This window comes from Drechmeria coniospora, chromosome 03, assembly GCF_001625195.1.
Source record: "Drechmeria coniospora strain ARSEF 6962 chromosome 03, whole genome shotgun sequence".
Classification (NCBI taxonomy): Eukaryota; Fungi; Ascomycota; class Sordariomycetes; order Hypocreales; family Ophiocordycipitaceae; genus Drechmeria; species Drechmeria coniospora.
In genome coordinates this window covers 6,328,685-6,344,203 of record NC_054391.1, presented here as the reverse complement: position 1 = coordinate 6,344,203, position 15,519 = coordinate 6,328,685, and the positions used below count along the sequence as shown (strand labels likewise).

General features: G+C 57.3%; 7 protein-coding genes across 7 annotated transcripts; 1 reads left to right on the top strand and 6 right to left on the bottom strand.

The window, feature by feature from the left end:
- Positions 1–399: 399 nt before the first annotated feature.
- On the bottom strand, positions 400–1,278 carry DCS_07478 (uncharacterized protein; the record flags this gene model as incomplete). Its single annotated transcript, XM_040804763.1, has 1 exon — positions 400–1,278. The coding sequence occupies one exon, from the start codon at positions 1,276–1,278 to the stop codon at positions 400–402; it is 879 nt and encodes a 292-aa protein (XP_040654867.1).
- Positions 1,279–1,862: 584 nt separating this feature from the next.
- Positions 1,863–3,155, bottom strand: DCS_07477 (transcription initiation factor iif; the record flags this gene model as incomplete). The annotated part of the gene is made up of 3 exons (XM_040804762.1): positions 1,863–2,207; positions 2,290–2,492; positions 2,567–3,155. The coding sequence occupies 3 exons, from the start codon at positions 3,153–3,155 to the stop codon at positions 1,863–1,865; spliced, it is 1,137 nt and encodes a 378-aa protein (XP_040654866.1).
- Positions 3,156–4,890: 1,735 nt separating this feature from the next.
- On the top strand, positions 4,891–6,207 carry DCS_07476 (RNA polymerase II transcription factor SIII, subunit A; the record flags this gene model as incomplete). Its single annotated transcript, XM_040804761.1, has 1 exon — positions 4,891–6,207. The coding sequence occupies one exon, from the start codon at positions 4,891–4,893 to the stop codon at positions 6,205–6,207; it is 1,317 nt and encodes a 438-aa protein (XP_040654865.1).
- A 549-nt stretch (positions 6,208–6,756) lies between these two features.
- On the bottom strand, positions 6,757–7,204 carry DCS_07475 (putative ubiquitin-like protein ubl1; the record flags this gene model as incomplete). Its single annotated transcript, XM_040804760.1, has 4 exons — positions 6,757–6,844; positions 6,902–6,984; positions 7,070–7,124; positions 7,194–7,204. 4 exons carry the CDS (start codon positions 7,202–7,204, stop codon positions 6,757–6,759), a joined length of 237 nt encoding a protein of 78 aa, XP_040654864.1.
- Positions 7,205–7,953: 749 nt separating this feature from the next.
- On the bottom strand, positions 7,954–9,132 carry DCS_07474 (SPFH domain/Band 7 family protein; the record flags this gene model as incomplete). Its single annotated transcript, XM_040804759.1, has 3 exons — positions 7,954–8,283; positions 8,362–8,717; positions 8,883–9,132. 3 exons carry the CDS (start codon positions 9,130–9,132, stop codon positions 7,954–7,956), a joined length of 936 nt encoding a protein of 311 aa, XP_040654863.1.
- Positions 9,133–11,107: 1,975 nt separating this feature from the next.
- On the bottom strand, positions 11,108–11,827 carry DCS_07473 (uncharacterized protein; the record flags this gene model as incomplete). Its single annotated transcript, XM_040804758.1, has 1 exon — positions 11,108–11,827. One exon carries the CDS (start codon positions 11,825–11,827, stop codon positions 11,108–11,110), a length of 720 nt encoding a protein of 239 aa, XP_040654862.1.
- A 1,923-nt stretch (positions 11,828–13,750) lies between these two features.
- Positions 13,751–15,270, bottom strand: DCS_07472 (Peptidase S10, serine carboxypeptidase; the record flags this gene model as incomplete). The annotated part of the gene is made up of 2 exons (XM_040804757.1): positions 13,751–14,970; positions 15,033–15,270. The coding sequence occupies 2 exons, from the start codon at positions 15,268–15,270 to the stop codon at positions 13,751–13,753; spliced, it is 1,458 nt and encodes a 485-aa protein (XP_040654861.1).
- Between the last annotated feature and the right edge of the window lie 249 nt (positions 15,271–15,519).

The following is a 15,519-nucleotide window of genomic DNA, read 5'->3' as shown; positions in this document are numbered from 1 at the left end:
TTGGCGGCCATGGAGGGCGCGAGGACGGGTGGAAGATGGACTACGCAAAGGCAAATGGACGAGAAGAGGAGATCAGCCGGCACGGCAGAGGGGAGGGGAGCATGCGACGTCTTGTAGCTGTGCCGGCCGTCGCTCTGTTTGCACTCGAAAACAGGTCATATGCTCGGATAGGTCCCCGTGGCCATGGTCGCGTTTGCCGTGCTCATCCTGTTCTCCTCCACAAGGGCGAGCATTCCAAACCCACGCGGGGCTGTGCTGCCGTTGCCGTCCTGTTCAGAAACAACGGCCGATACGTCACGTTGGGCCCAAGTCTCTGAAAATGCTCCATGGATGCTCAATTCAAGCTAGCCGAGACGGTATGTGACTGCTATAAAAAAACCCCAAGGTGAGAAACGCAAATCACATCTCGAGAATGCCACTATCCAGGATGTCGTGAAAGTCGCTCGCCCACGTCAACGCTGGCTGCTCTTCCTGCGGTTCACTCACGTGGGGCGCGTCCAAGCCTAGCCGTGAGACCGTTTTCATCAGTGACGTTTTCTTGTTCGCTGCCAGGATGACACCTTGGACATGCAGAAGACAGGCCAGATCCGTGGTGGAGTCGCCAAAGTAGATGACGGGGCCTTGGTCGCCGTCGGTGAGGTATTGGAGCGCCTTGAGCTTGTCGGACGACGTCGTCAGCCTTCCCAGGTCTAAATTGGTTCCGCGGAGTTCCCCCGTCGAGGGCGTCACTTCGTTGGACGTGGTGCGTATGTCGGGATACGCATGGAGGACTCCTCGGATGAAGGCGCGGGACCAGTTGGCCGAGAGGATGTCCGTCTGCCAGCCCTTGTCGTAGGCGAGCTCAAGCAGCGCGCGGAAGCCGGGCCGGACGACGACGCGGCCGGAAAGGACAGCGTCGATGCCCGCCCGGTACAGGGCCTGATCGTCCAGACGGGCGAAGAAGCGTGTCTCGCTTACGCGGTTCAGCGAGGCCTCCTCGACGGGTTTCAGTTTCTCCAGGTAGCGGAGCTCCTGGGCAACCGTCGTCCTGTGCCTGGCAGCTGGCCAGTACCTGCGGTCGAATTTCTTGTAGTCGGCGAGGTAGGCGTCGACGACGTCATCCCAGATGCCGCGCAGGTTCCGACAGCGGTGGCCCTTGTAACGGGTGATGGATGCCCTGGCGAGGACGTCGGTGGTGTCGGCTTCGGTGATGGTGCCGTCGAAATCGAAAACGAGGTGCAAGTTGGCCATGGATCGGCCGCAGAGCCCTAGCCAGAGGAGGACTGGCAGGACACGCATTATTGGTCGTTGCTACCTTGACACGCGTGCCGTCGTTGCGAGTGCCGTGCGAGGGGGGGGCAAAAAATCGGTGCCGTCCGCGGGATGCATGGATGTACGAACCATGGATGCGAACGAGTTGGTAATAATTTATCATAATATTAATGGTGTGCCTCTGAGTGAAAAGTTCCATCGTCGGAACCAGCTAGCTCTCCACCTTCGAGTCAGGGCCTGGGCACCTGCGTGGATCCGGCAGATTTCTTCCATGGAGCTCCATCGTCGCCCACGTCACGTCTGCCCTTGACATTCCGAGTCCTGTAAGTACTTGTAGGTGTACAGTACTTGTGGGTAGGAGGAAGAAGACGTCGCCATTCACTGTCGCGAGTGCCTCCCCTCTCCTTCGCGACGCCATCCGTGGCGTCGTATCCCTCGAATACAGCCATGATGTAGGTGTAGCAGCCTTGACCTCGGCATCGGCCACGTCTATGAAGGGTATCATGCTCTCCACGAGCTCCTGCGCCTCCACTCCCTCTCCATCATGCCGCCGCCCCCTCGTCGGCCTGCCAAGCGTACGGTGCGTGCGCATGCTCCCGGCCGTGCCGGCATCAGGCCGGCAGCACATCCTCCATCTCCTCGCCGTCGTCGTCGTCGCCGTCGTCGGCGGCCTCGGCTGCCTCCTCCTTGGCCTCGCTGCCCCCCTTGTCCTTGTACGCATCGCTCAGGCCGTAGTGGTTGGCGAAGCGTCCGCTCTTGTGCAGGACGGCCACCTCCTCCAGCACTTGGCGGAGGTACGAGTCGGGCTGCTCGAGCTTCTGGCGCAGGGCCTTCATGGACCAGTACTGGTACTGGCGGAAGCAGTCGAAGATGAGATCCAGGAGCTGGTTCTTGGGGATGCGGGCCGCCTTGAACACCTCGCCCTTCTTGGGCTTGACTTGAACCGGCGCGTTCTTCTGCACACACAAACACACATGCGTTAGCGAGCTGCGCGACGAGGCCGCAAAGAGCCATTCCGCGACGGCCAAGGGTACTGACGATAAAGTTGCCGCTCCACTGCGCCGCCGTGGCGGTGCCCGGGTTGATGATGGCCGACGCGCTGTTGCGGCTGATGATCTGAAGCTTCGACTTGGAGTTTTCGGCGTCGAGGAGCTTCTGGGCCAACAGCCGCTCCTCCTCCTGCAGGTTCCGCGGCTCGACGCGGACGTCGTATGATATCTTGCCGAATATCTTGGTTCGCTCTGCAGGCACGTCAATGTTGGTCAGCATCCTTGGCCAAAGGGCGAAGGATTCGGTCGACGGGCGGGAGACTGACTGGGGATGGCCTTGCGAAAGTACGGCTGGTACCGATTCCGGCGGTCGTACGTCGGTCGCTGCGGTCCCGACGACTGATCGCCGGAGGCCGCCTGCTTCTGCCTCAGCAGCGCCAAGGGTATGCCGGCGGCCGACGCGTCGGCACGCTCCTTGTTCTTGGCCTTGAAACTTTCCAGGTCTTGCTCGCTGAAGATGAAGTGGTTGTGGACATCGCGGTCGAGAATCTCGAGGTCGTACTCGCGGGGCAGCTCCTGGTGCTCGGGACATTTGGCATCCAGCAGCATGCGCAGCTTCGTCACGTCCCGGGTGCCGCCCTCGATGCTTGCGTCCGGCACGGGCTCGTTCCACGTGCGGAGGGTGCCGATCTGGATCTCGTCGTCGTCGCCCAGCCGGTCCGCCATCTTGAGCCAGGCATCCCACATGTACCTGGGCACGCGCGCGAGGTAGAGCGTCTCGAACTGCCGGCCGGGCCCCGTGTTGTCGTAGAATTCGAGGTCGCCGGCATCCTCGTAGAGGTCGTCCTCGTCAATCGACCCCAGCGGCTTCTTCTCCTCCTGCTCCGGATCGGCCTTGATGAACGAGTCGGCCATTGTGCTCTCGAGGCCCGGGGGCAAAGGCCGTCACCTAGGTGCCGAGAAGCGGAGCCAGGCTGCCTGTCGTCGCCGGTTGAGTGACGGGGAGGGAGGCGGACGATGGTTCGATGGAGGAAGATGGATCGCGAACGACGGATCGTGAGCCGTGACGAAAGACGGCTGAGAGGAAGCTTCGTCCACCTCGAGCGGTGCCAGCGATGCCGGATCGGTGATTGGCGGATGCTCGGCGGCGCTAGTTGGCTGTGCTGGTAGTGAACGAGGGTGGGGGGTTTGGCCTTGTTCGTCGTTTGCTAATCCCCAGCTGCCAACCTGCCCAGGACATTTCACGGACCGGCGCAGCAAGGCATGAGCGATACTAGCAGGTAATGGTTTGGTCGAATCAAGTGCGCAACGATCTCACGAGGCAAGGCGCAGAAGTCGGCATGCGGGAATATTACCATTATTACCCTATGCATACAATGATGCCATATTCACACAGTGCAAGTACGGAGTACGGAGAGCATGAGTTGCGTTTCAGCGCCAGGCTTCTAGCAACATGTGCATGTACATGTACTCCGTACATGTACTTATAAAGCATGCAAGTACTTACTCGGTACTCTGCTTGGTACTAGCCTATTAGTAGGTACCATGACAGCCACAATTGTAGGAAGCTGGCCAAGTTCTGCGTCTCTACGGATTAAGTACTTACCTCCGTCGCAGATTGCTATACATAAGTTAGTATGTAGTTGTAAATAATGCTTGGAACTGTACGGAGTACATGCACGGAGTACCTAAGTATACTTGTAGGTGTGCTCCGTACATTGCAAGGCAAGGCATACTTGTATAGGTAGGTACCTACGAGTACTCCGTACTGTATGGAGTGTTGCATCATATTACTACTACTGAGACGACCACACTTACTATCAGTGCCAGGTAGGCGGGCATCTTAGGTGCCTCCAACTGTAGTGTGCCTACGGAGTACAAGTGCTGTACTTCCTAGTACTTGCAGGTGTACGTACTGCACTTAGGTCAAAGTACCTACTTACCTGTAGATGTACTGTAAGTACTGCAGATGGGCAGGCAGTACGGACGGGGTGGAAAGCTCCGTACTGTAAATCAATTATTCGTAGTACTGTACGGAGTATGGAGTACTTCCATACGGAGCACGGTGTACTGCTGTGCAAGTACTGTACGTACTGTACAAGTACTGTGCTGTAGAAGTGCTGTACAGTACTCCGTACTTGTACCGTGCTCCATATTACTCCGTATTCCGTACAGTGAGTAAAAATACAAGCAAGTACCAACTTTGGCGACACCAAACATGTAGTTGTACAGTATGTCACAGGTACGTACGTACTTTCCATCGTTGCACTGAATGTCCGGCTTCGAATTTTCCAATGCATGCCTCACTTGAACGATGTAGAAATATTACCATTACCCTTTGTTTCCCGAAGTCGGCTGTACAGACTTTGCCTTGAATCTACGCACCCAGTTCCATCTGCTCCGTCGACCATCGCCGCTATTACTGTCGTTCCATTTCCGGTCTCGACCACCACCTTGTCTGCGGCGGGAGTCGGTCTCGCTCGTTCCTCATCGCTGGTGCCCCAGACTGACGTGCTCGCCAACCACCCACCCTACCGTCCACCGACGAGTGTTCAGCAGGGCAGGTGATGCGCGAAACGAGGCGTCATCGTCCCTGCTCCTGCACGAAGGCGAATCAACGACTCGCCGCGCCGTTTCCTGGACCGCTGCCATGGCTCCCGTCAAGTCGCTGATGGAACTGGCGACGGCGGTGTGCATCAAGAACATTCGCCATCTCCAGGACGTCGGCGACTACATCCCCTACGGCACCCTCCGCGAGATCCTCAGCAGGGTCGAGTCGGCCGAGCAGCTGCGCACCATCGAGCTCAACTCGGCACAGATCCAAGGGAAGACGGCCGAGCTCTGGATCAAGCTGATCGAGAAGGACTTTCCCATGGAGCACAAGGCCAACGCCTACAAGCCGACGTCGGCGGAGAAGTGGTACAAGGTCTGGGAAAAGTACAAGCGCGAGCACGACAACGCCCTGGCCGAGAGCGAGAACAAGCTCAAGATGGCGCTGGCCGGCCTGCGCCAGGACAAGGCCCGAAACACGAGCATGATCGTCGAGCGCAAGTACCTGCCCCGGGCCGGACACATCGGACCCAGGCGTCCCTTTGGCGGACGCGGAGAGATTATGCCGAGCGCCCTCACCTTCAACAAGGGCAGCCGCACCAAGACGCACACGGGTGCCAGCGTCATGAAAAAGGTTCGGCGCGAGGCCCGGGAGATTGCCAGCATCAAGGGCCGCCTGTCCAGCCACATCCGCGCCCCGGCCCGGCACGCGGCTCAGCAGAGAGCGCCGGCCGCCATGATCGACGATCATCGCAGGGCTGGGCTGCCGCAGTACCGCGTGTCGGACCACCTCACCGCCTCGGCCGACCAGTATCAGGAACGAGCCACGTTCATCTCGGACTCGGACGAGGACGATGCGCCACCCGTTTCGCCAGCCAAGACCAAGGCCACTCCCTCCACCGCTCGAGGCTCCGTGTCCGAGACGGCCCAAGTGTCGCTGCTCAAGAGACGGCCTGCCGCCCTCCGCGGTGCGCCCGCGACGAAGCCCATCATCAAGATTCAGCCGGCGGAAGCGACATCGAGGGCCAGAGCGCAGCCAAAGGTAGCCCTTGCACCTGCATCGGGTGCCAAACCTGCTGCGGCGGCGGCAACCTCGACCGAGGACGGCAGGGTCAACGTGGCCACCAAATCATCGTCCTCCACCTTGGCCAGCAAGTCACGACGCACTCCGGCGGACCACGGGCCTCCGACGGGCCAGGCAAGGACCACGACGGCACCGAGGTTCGCTGCTCCCGCCGACAAGCTTGACCCCGACAAAGGCCGGCGCACCACGCCCCCCCCGCGTGGCTCCGAGTCGGCCGAGCCCTCCGAGCCCGAAGGATGCGTTCCCTCGCTCGCCAGTCCTTCTCAGCCTCCGCCGCGCAAGCGTAAGACGGCGGTCGACATCTTCATGAGACCCAAGAAGAGAATGCACTAGCTCGCGGGCGTGGTGCGGCATGAAGCGAGCACGCATGCACATGTAATATCATTTAGAAACGATGCGCGGCGTTGACGAAGCGAGATGTTGATACTATCGCCCTGTTCTTTTCTCGGCATCTGGCCGGTCGGGAATGGCATATACATACGGATGAGAAGTCTACGGCATTGGCGGCGACTGAGCCGCCTGTATCTCGGGGCGGGGTAGGAGGAGGAGAAGAGTGTCGCCCGAGGGCTACGCTTGGAGCAATGCGGTTGGTATTGGTTGGCCCATGGCCGAAATGAAGCAATCGGCTCTCTGCTGCAGAATACTAGTCCTTTGCTGTGCCGTCTCTTGTCCATGCGATCGTAGCGGCCCCAGCTTGCCCATCTATTGCTGTCTTTGTTGCTTCTCTCGCATGATCCCCCCCAAGAAGCGTCCCTTTATGCGCCGTCTCCGCCGTCGTCTACTGCAGAACCCGGCCGCGCCGGGGACAAACCCTAGCACCTTTCCTTCCACGCGTTCTCGTTCTTCTCCTCTCGGCTGGCTTGCTTCCGTTGCACGAGCTCCCTAGAAGCGGCCGCCTCGCAGGGCGAGTACTAGATGCAGCGTGTCGCCCGGCGCGAGACCATATGCATCCGCCGTCTTCTCGTCAGCCCTGCATGTCGTTGCACGTCAGCGTCCGCTCCCGTGCGGCAACGGCGTCGGCACGTACATTTGCTTTCCGCCGTGGATGAGACGTTGCTGCACGGGGGGGATGCCCTCCTTCTCCTCGACTTTCTCCTTGATCTGCGCGATCTTGGTTTTCCCGACGGCTGGTCAGCTTCTTCCCTGAGCCCTGCATGGCCGCCCCCTAAGGGTGGGCTAGGGACGGGGGAGATACCGTGTATTCCGACTCAATGTCCAGCTCAATCTCCTTCCCCGTCAACGTGCGTACCCTGCAGCAGAGGCCGTGATTAGCCTCAACTCGGTTCCCTGCTTTGGTGCAACGGCGGCGGCCACCTTACTTGATCAACATGCTGGCGATTCGGTAATTATGCGGTGGTTGCTGTCGTGTGCGTACGGGTTTCTGAAACGGTCTGGAAGATTACAATGTGTGAGGAACGGGATGCGTTCTGCCAGGGCGGCGAAATGATGAATGTTGGTATCGGGAATGATAAGTAGAGAGAGTTGGGATAATGAATGCAGTTGGGTGGCCGAAGAATGACGAGTACGGAGGCCATGTACATGTATGTACCATGTACATGGGTTAGGCGTAACACCGTAAGTACTGCACTTAAGCACTGTAATAAGTACTCCGTACTTACTGTACGAAGGCAGTACAGTAGTTGTATTAATACTTGTATAATAGTAAATTTGCTGCTGTTAATTCACTGCAAGAAAAGCCTGCCTGTACTAATTTGTAGTGCTCCGAAAGTACTCCGTACACCAGCAGCACTCCGCACTAACTTACCAGTATGATGGGGGGCGCTGGTGCGGTTGGAGCAATCGCTCGATATAAAAGTGCTTACTACACTCAAGGACATGGAATGTATCCTATCGAGCACAACGAGACGCGCAGGGCCCATTTGTGTCGACCGTATCACGTCGACCATCAAGGCACTAGATCGTTGCATCAGGCCAGCGGCGAGCATGATCCGTACATGGGCTTGAAGACGAATGACGAATGTGCACTAGGAGATTGCTACCAGCGTTTCTAGAATACAGCGGCTTTGTCCGCAAGGCATGCAGTGGAGATTTCTCCCATTCAAGCTCCCCGCCTCGTCCTCACTTGCCGTCCGACGAAGCCGAGGTCTCAAAGACGTTCAGACCGAGGCCCTCGGCGTCGAGCATCAGCCTGTTCTTGGAGCCGGCCTCCTGCATCTGCTGGGCGATCATCCGGGCGTTCTCAATCTTCTTGAGCTCCAGGTACGACTTGCTCTTCTTGACGGCCTCGCCGATGAGCTGCGCGGACCGAGCCTCACCCTGGGCCCGGACGACCATGGCCTGCTTCTCCTGCCGGGCCTTGTCGACGACAAAGGCGGCACGCTGGGCCTCTTGCTGGGCCACCTGCTTGGCCTCGACGGCGGCGGTGAATTCGGGCGAGAAGGCGAGGTGCTATCTGCCGTCAGCGGCGACGGCCTTGCAACGACGGAGGGGGGTGAGGGTTGGGGGGGGTGGAGGGGGTCGGCGTACGGTGAGGGACACGTCGTCGAGGACGATGTTGAAGCGCGAGGCGCGGCGGGCGAGGCTGTCGCGGACGAGCCTGGCGACCATCTCTCGCTGGGTGATGAGCTGGCTGGCGTTGAACTGGGCGACAACGCTCTTGAGGACCTCGTTGACGATGGACGGCAGCACGCGCTCGTCGTAGTCGGTGCCGAGGGTCCTGTAGATCTGCGGCAGGGCTTCAACCCGCGGCCTCGACAGGACGCGGCAAGTGATGTTGACCATCTGCAGGTCCTTGGTGCCCGTCAGGGAGGCGACGTTGCGCGGCTTGGCGCGGACGTCGTACACGATCGGCGTCTCAAACCAGGGAATGTTGATGTGCGTTCCTATGGTGCACCACCGGCCTCGTCAGCAGCCGCTTTCCAACCTTTCGTCGTTGCTGCTCGGGTCCCCAGTGCCACTCGGGTCCTCTAGCATGCCGGCCATCTCAAGCACCGTCGAAGGCGTCGTCCTCTTCCCACTTGGGTGGGCTCGCTGCTGGTGACGCTCACCTTCGTTGTAAATCTCCTTGCTCACACCGCTTATCCTCCTGTACTTGATGGCTCGATGACCACCGTCGACGTTGAAGAGCGAGTTCGATAGAAGGAAGGCTCCGCCGGCGAGTAGGGCGCCTCCGATGACAGCGCCGCCCGTTCCCCTCGGCATCTGGGGACCTCCTGCTCGGCCTCCGCCACCTCGGGTCTGCTGCATCTGGCGAAGACGTCGCATGGCCTCCTCCTGCCAGTTGTTCTGGCCCGACATGATTATTTTCCGTCTAGCTTCTTATCTCTAGGTAGTTGTCAATCGTGTTGGAAATGATGCGGGAGGACGCCGTCGGAGGTTTGATGTTTTTTCCGACCTTGTGCGTGTGATGAGCTGACGATGCTGGCCTCGCTTTGGCTTGACGGTCTGGTACCTGGATTCGGTTGGTTGAAGGAGCTCTGGTCGAATGCTCCACACTGCGGAGTACGGGTTGATCCGAAATTTTGACGGCACAAGCTACCAACTCGTACTACAAGTACTTGGGTACATGCACCAATGCTACTTGCACGTATTACTTGCTGTACGGAGTACGTTGTACTTGATACGTACGGAGTACTCCGTAATATTACGCCTGCACCTACTCCGTACTCCGTACAGAACTTGCAACTACAAGTAATTACAAGTAGTACAACGTACTGAAGGACAATGGAAATACTGCACATCGAACAAGGCACACCACATAAGTGAGTACTTATGCACTCATACTATAAGTAGCTGCACTCCGTGTCGCAGACACTTCAACATGCACATTTACTCCGTGCTCACTCCCCCCTGTTACAATGTACCAGCACAGAGTGAGTGTCGTGAATCTGTACTTGCTTCTACAGGTACGATTTACGGTAGATAACTCTGCTACACCTTCTGTCACCTTCATGTACAGAGCACCTACACTAACTGCTCCGTAGGTTGATCATCATCAGCCAGCCACATTAAGGGGATGTATTCTTTTTTTGTCTCCCCAGCGAAATTACTCGCGTGCACATGCCACAGAGTGCTCACGAACGTATTTGAAAAGCATTTTCCCGGCCAGCAGCACCAAGTGCACAAGCCTGGGGCAGTGTTGCCACCAGGCTACGACATCTGTTTTCGTTGGCGTCATAGGCAAGTAAATTGGACAGCTACATCCAGATCGCTTCACCAATCTGCTCAAGAATTCGTGATTCTCTTCTTTGCCAGTTGTTGCGGCGAGGAGCTCCAATTACTGCAAAACTTGCTGGCTATCCCTTCTGCCTTCATTTCTTAGTACCGAACTGCCTTTGGTACAGTCACTAGACAAAAGTGACGATTCAATTTGGTAACGCTACCTCTAATACAAAGTGAATCGACACTTTTGCCACGCCACTAATTATATACTACTAGGTAGTGATCACGTACAGTACAGTGTGTATGTACCTAAATTTATGCCTGCCTGCCCAAGTACCACGTATCTGCCTGCATGCCTGCCTACTGCCCTGTATCAAAGTACCTGCCCTTCTACCTGCTTGCTGGCCTTGACCATCTTCGTTTCCATCCCTTTTCATCAAGGAGTGTCTTCCTCATCCATCGACCCCGGGTCTCTGTAGCGGGCTTTCTTTCCCCGTAGCGAGAGACCGCCTACAGGCTCCTTCATTCAACGCATCGATACCAATACAATACTAGGCCGATTAAACCGAAACCACCAGTAGAGGGGAAGGAGACAGGCATTGTCCGACCAGCTCTCTCCTTTGGCTCTCGTGAGTGAAGCGAAACGGAGCTGCAAGGGTTCCTTCATGATTTGGTGTACGCCGACGCCTCCTCGCAAGCGGTTTGTCTGTGATGGGCCAGCTAGACCCTTTGAAGGCTCATGCAGCCCGTGTGTTTGGCTTCATCCGACCGAGGGCGAGCCGTTGCCGGCTGCGGGCGAGGAAGAAGACGGCCATGGGCCTTGCAAGGTCCGCCTACTACTCCGCCTACTCTCCGCATTGGCAATCTGCTGACGACGATGGTCGGTCCGAATGCATCCGTCATCGATGGGCCAAACGCACGTTGGGCAGCGGGGGCTTCATGGTTGCCCGCCCTTGTCGACGTCGGGATGGATGTTCCGAAAACGACGCCATCGGTTCGATGGAGAGGTGCCGTGGAGGTGGAGCGTTTCCGAGATATATCGGCATACTCGTGCACCCAGGATGCATCCCGGGTACAGCCTCAACACGCAACGAGTCGTCATCCTCCTATTCTACTTCCTACAGGCCTCTTCCGACGAAGCGTGGAGTTTTTCCAGCCGCATCCGTTGACGATCGTTGTAGGTGTCCTTGGTACGAAAGTACCGTTGGGTTTGTTCCGACTGGTGGCGAACGATTTGATCCATCTCTCGGGCTGATGTGCTTCCGCTGTCGGCAATGTGCTTTTGCAATTCCTTCTGCTCGCTGGTCCGTCGTCGGTGGATACTGTGAGCGGAGGGGTCGACGGACGGACCGTGGTTGTGATGGCCGTTCGTTATCCGGTACGTCCACTTCCAGCTCATCTGTTTCGTGGCCGAGGCCACAATGGAATAGCTACAGCCGATCCGTTGCGACGCCACCTTCCGGATGCCGACGGATTTCGAGGGCCGTCGCTCGCCGCGGTCGCAGATGAAGACGATGTAGCTGTACTGCTTCCCGTTGCCAAAGTCATGCTTTTTCCCGCCCGTGCTCCGTTTGACAATGGCCGCACCGTTGTCGCGGTGAAAGGTTTGCAGAAAGGAGTACATCTCCTCGTACGTATCGAAAACGGACGAGGGGGGTGGGGGCGGGATGACGGTAGCTTCGTCGCCCTCCCTCTCGGACTCTTTCTCGGGTTCCCTCTCGGCCGACTCGGTCCGCCTCTCCGTCGCCTTCAGCGGACCGCCGCTAGCTCGGTCGATTCCGGCATCGCTGGCGTTCCCGTGAGCATTGTTCAGAATCGAGGCAAGGTCCATGGTCGCTCTGCTGCCCCTCGAGCTTCGCACGGCCACGGAGGACAACTCTCGTCATGGGTTTTAAATAGGCGCATCCGTGCGAATAAACAGCGGAGAAGCATGTTGGCGAGGGGCCTGTAGAGGAATGCATTCACATTGTTTCGGCTGTTCCCATTCCGTACCTGCACCATTTTGTGATACCCTGCTTGGAGCGTGAGACGGCCAAGAGTAGCGTCGGTACGCCTTTTTCGTCGCACAAGGCGAGGGAAAAGCTGGTTTGCGGATAGGAAGACTCTGCGGCAACTTCGTTACCAGGCTTCCGCCTCGAGCCGCGCTGACGCATCGTGGACGGCGCAGCACCGGCACGACAGGCGAGGAGGCGAGGAGGCGAGGAGGACAAGTACCTCCTCCGTCCCGTCGGGTTGGCACGCTCCAGCCGCAGCGCATGACAGACCGAGCCGGATGTCGGTGGCCATCTCGCTACATGGGCGGATGCGAGGATATGGTCTGGACTGACGAGCCAGCCAGAGGCGAAAATTACGTGTGCTACGTTTGCTTGTTGTGCTCGTGCTTGCCTGGGGTTTGCATTCCCGCTTGCGCATGTTGAAGCAATGAAAACTGACGGGCTAGTGTTCACTGCCTACGTGCAGAATACCGACATCGACTGCAGGACAGGTAGTCGTACGGAGTACATTGTACTAGTAATAACAGACGCAACTATCCTTACGTCAGGGCGTCCAGGTTGAGACAAGCGGACGAAGTGCTCCGGAGCAGTCACGGTGCACTACTTTTGGTGTTTACGTATACAGTGCCAAATGTACATGCCTTGCGCATGCGTCTCTGTCTATTGCACATTGTGCACCTGCAGTGCGTATACTGTACGGAACGGTCGGTTGAGTGGCCTCTCGGCGACGACGAAATGCAGGGCAAAAACATGGCGCGTGCTAGAAGGTTTAGCCCGCCGGGACATGCATGCACTTTAAGCACACCTGTATGTTCTCGGTACATTCGCACGTGTTGAAATATTCCTTTGGCGAAGAGGTACAAGTACTTGCAAGTACTTGCAGTATGGAGCAATAGGACCGTACCTGCACAAGTACTGCAAGTACTGTAGTTGTATGTATTCTCTGTTGTGCCACAGTGGTATGAAGGCGAGTATCGCGAAAGTGCATACAGTACTCTGTACTTGTATAGTGCATAAGTAGATGCACGTTCATCTTTACCTACTTACGAGTAAATGTACTTAGTTGTACTTGCATGTATACCGACAATACGGCATGGAGTAATACTGTAAAGTACACCATACATACTTACTGTACGGAGTAGCCAGTGCATACTGTACTTGTACGTGCAAGTACGCCATACAGTACAACTTATATCCCATAGTACCTGCATACAGGTATTTGTATGTATTACTCTGTTGCACCAAACCAGCCACAAAAAATGGGCGCCACAGTCAATGTGGACTTGGTAGGTGCTATAATATGCGACATACTCCGTACATGCAAGTACTGTAAGCACATGCATCAAGACGACTTTTACCGACAATCCGTTTTGCCAACAGCACGCAACGAACTTGCGTGCCAACATTTCTGCGCCATCTTCCTTTCGCATGTGTTGTTTTACATGGACCATCTACTACTACCATGCATGGTCTTACCCAACCGTCGTCTGGATACCAACTTGCATCTGGGAGCCTCTAGAGAGGCAAGCCTCGTCGCCCCATCCGGGCTGTCATGGTAACAATGCATTCAACGACGAACACTTCGGAATTCAAATTGAACCATGTATGGAATATAAAGTTCATTCATTCATCTATTCGTTCACTCGTTCATTCATGAAATCACCAGCCCGCCTTTCCTCCGCCTTCGCACCAAGACGACGACGACGTGCTCGTGCGACAAGGCACCTCTTCGAACCACTAGGCCTCGTCGTCCTCCCTCTTCACTTGGACCATTCGCCGCCAACCCATCTGTTAAACAGGTCGAGGGCCGCCTCCGGCCGGTCCGTCGCCACGTTTTTGCCAGCCCCATAGACGCGGGCGAATGCGAGATTCTTGGCACTCTTGATCTCCCCATAGGCTTCCCTGTCCGGGCTGATGCGGAGCCGATCGTCGGCCGCCTCGTTGAAGTCTTTGCTGCCGGTCCAATCCAGCTTGTGAACCCACGCACGGTTGCCCAGCCAGTTGCAGATGAGGGAGGCGTCGCCGGCGTAAATAAGGACGGAGATCTTGTCGAGAATCTTGGGCACGAACTTGTAGGCCGGCAGCATGCTCTCGCCCCTGACAAAGTCAAAGTACACCTGGTCGCTGCAAATGTCGAACCGGCTAGGCTTGACGCCGAGGGCATCCTGAACATGGGGCAAATTGAGGAATTCTCGGCCAAAGCTGACGCCGAGCGAACCTTGGGCACGGCGGACGTCGCATAGGCTGCGATTGGACTTGCTATAGGCGTCAAGGAGGTTCAAATCGCACCTCACTCGCGCCAATCCGCACTCCTTGGCCCGGCTGCGATTGAACTTGCTATAGGTGTCAAGGAGGTTCAAATCGCACGGCTCTCGCGCCAATTCGCACTCCTTGGCCTTGCCCTCATCCTGGCACTGCCGTATGAGATTCTCGCAGGAAGGCAAGGCCTCGTCCATTGCGTTGCATTGCGTCTCGTCCAGCACCGGCTCATGGCCGCCGCCGCCGCAGGCCATCGGTCGCAGGGCCCCGTACTGGGTAAGGGGGTCCGTTATGCCGTTGCCGATCATGACGCTCTTGAGCTTGATGCTGCCGTTCGCCCTCGAGAGAATCTCATGGGCGAAAATAGGAATGTAGGTACCAGCGTACGACTTTCCGGCCATGTGAAAGTCGAGCTTCGAATAATCCGGAAACTTTTCGAAGAAGAGGGTGAGAAAGGCGTAGACGTCCCTGCTCGCCTCGGCCGTGGTGGAAACGTTGCTCGCGCCATACGAGAAGCCGGTACCGACAGGTTGGTCGAGGAAGATGATGGAGGCGTTGTTGTTCCACGAGTGAGCGTTTCTGACCAGCGTCAGATTCTCGGCCGGGGCGGTGACGGGGCCGACCTCGTCGAAAAGGCCTATCATGGACGAACAGCCCGGTCCGCCGTTGAGCCACAGCACGACCGGGTCGTTTTCCGGATCGTTCCTGGATTCGAAGAACCCTTGGACGAGGGTTAGCGATCGCGGCGAGCGAGGATGACGGATGGGCCATGGACCGACGCACAGTAGAAGAGATGCTTGTCATCCGCGACGTCAATGTAGCCGCTATGCTGCGTCACGTTGTCGACGCCGAGCTCGGCCAGACTCGGCTTGCGCTCAGTCTTGTTGACGATATGGCCATTGCCGAGGACGAAGCTCTGGTAGTCGTTGAGGCTGGGGGGGGACGGGGCCGAGGGCTGCGGCACCGTGGCGGCCGTGACGGCCGCCGCCGCCAGAGCGAGGGCTGATAGAAAACTTGGCATCGAGATCTCGAGATTGGCTGGGTGGTGCTGGCGATCGGCAGCCGGTGCATGGGCTGCCACGATATGCCGAAGGTGAGGATGGAGGGTCTTATATATACTTGTACATGTGGGAGTCCTTGCAAGTACATTCAAGCAAGCAAGTAGGTACATGTACTTGCACTTCGACTTGAAGTTCAGCACTTGGCCCGTCGGCCGACGCTTCCATTATCGCCGTGCCATAATTATTACCGTGGCAAGATGGGACTATAG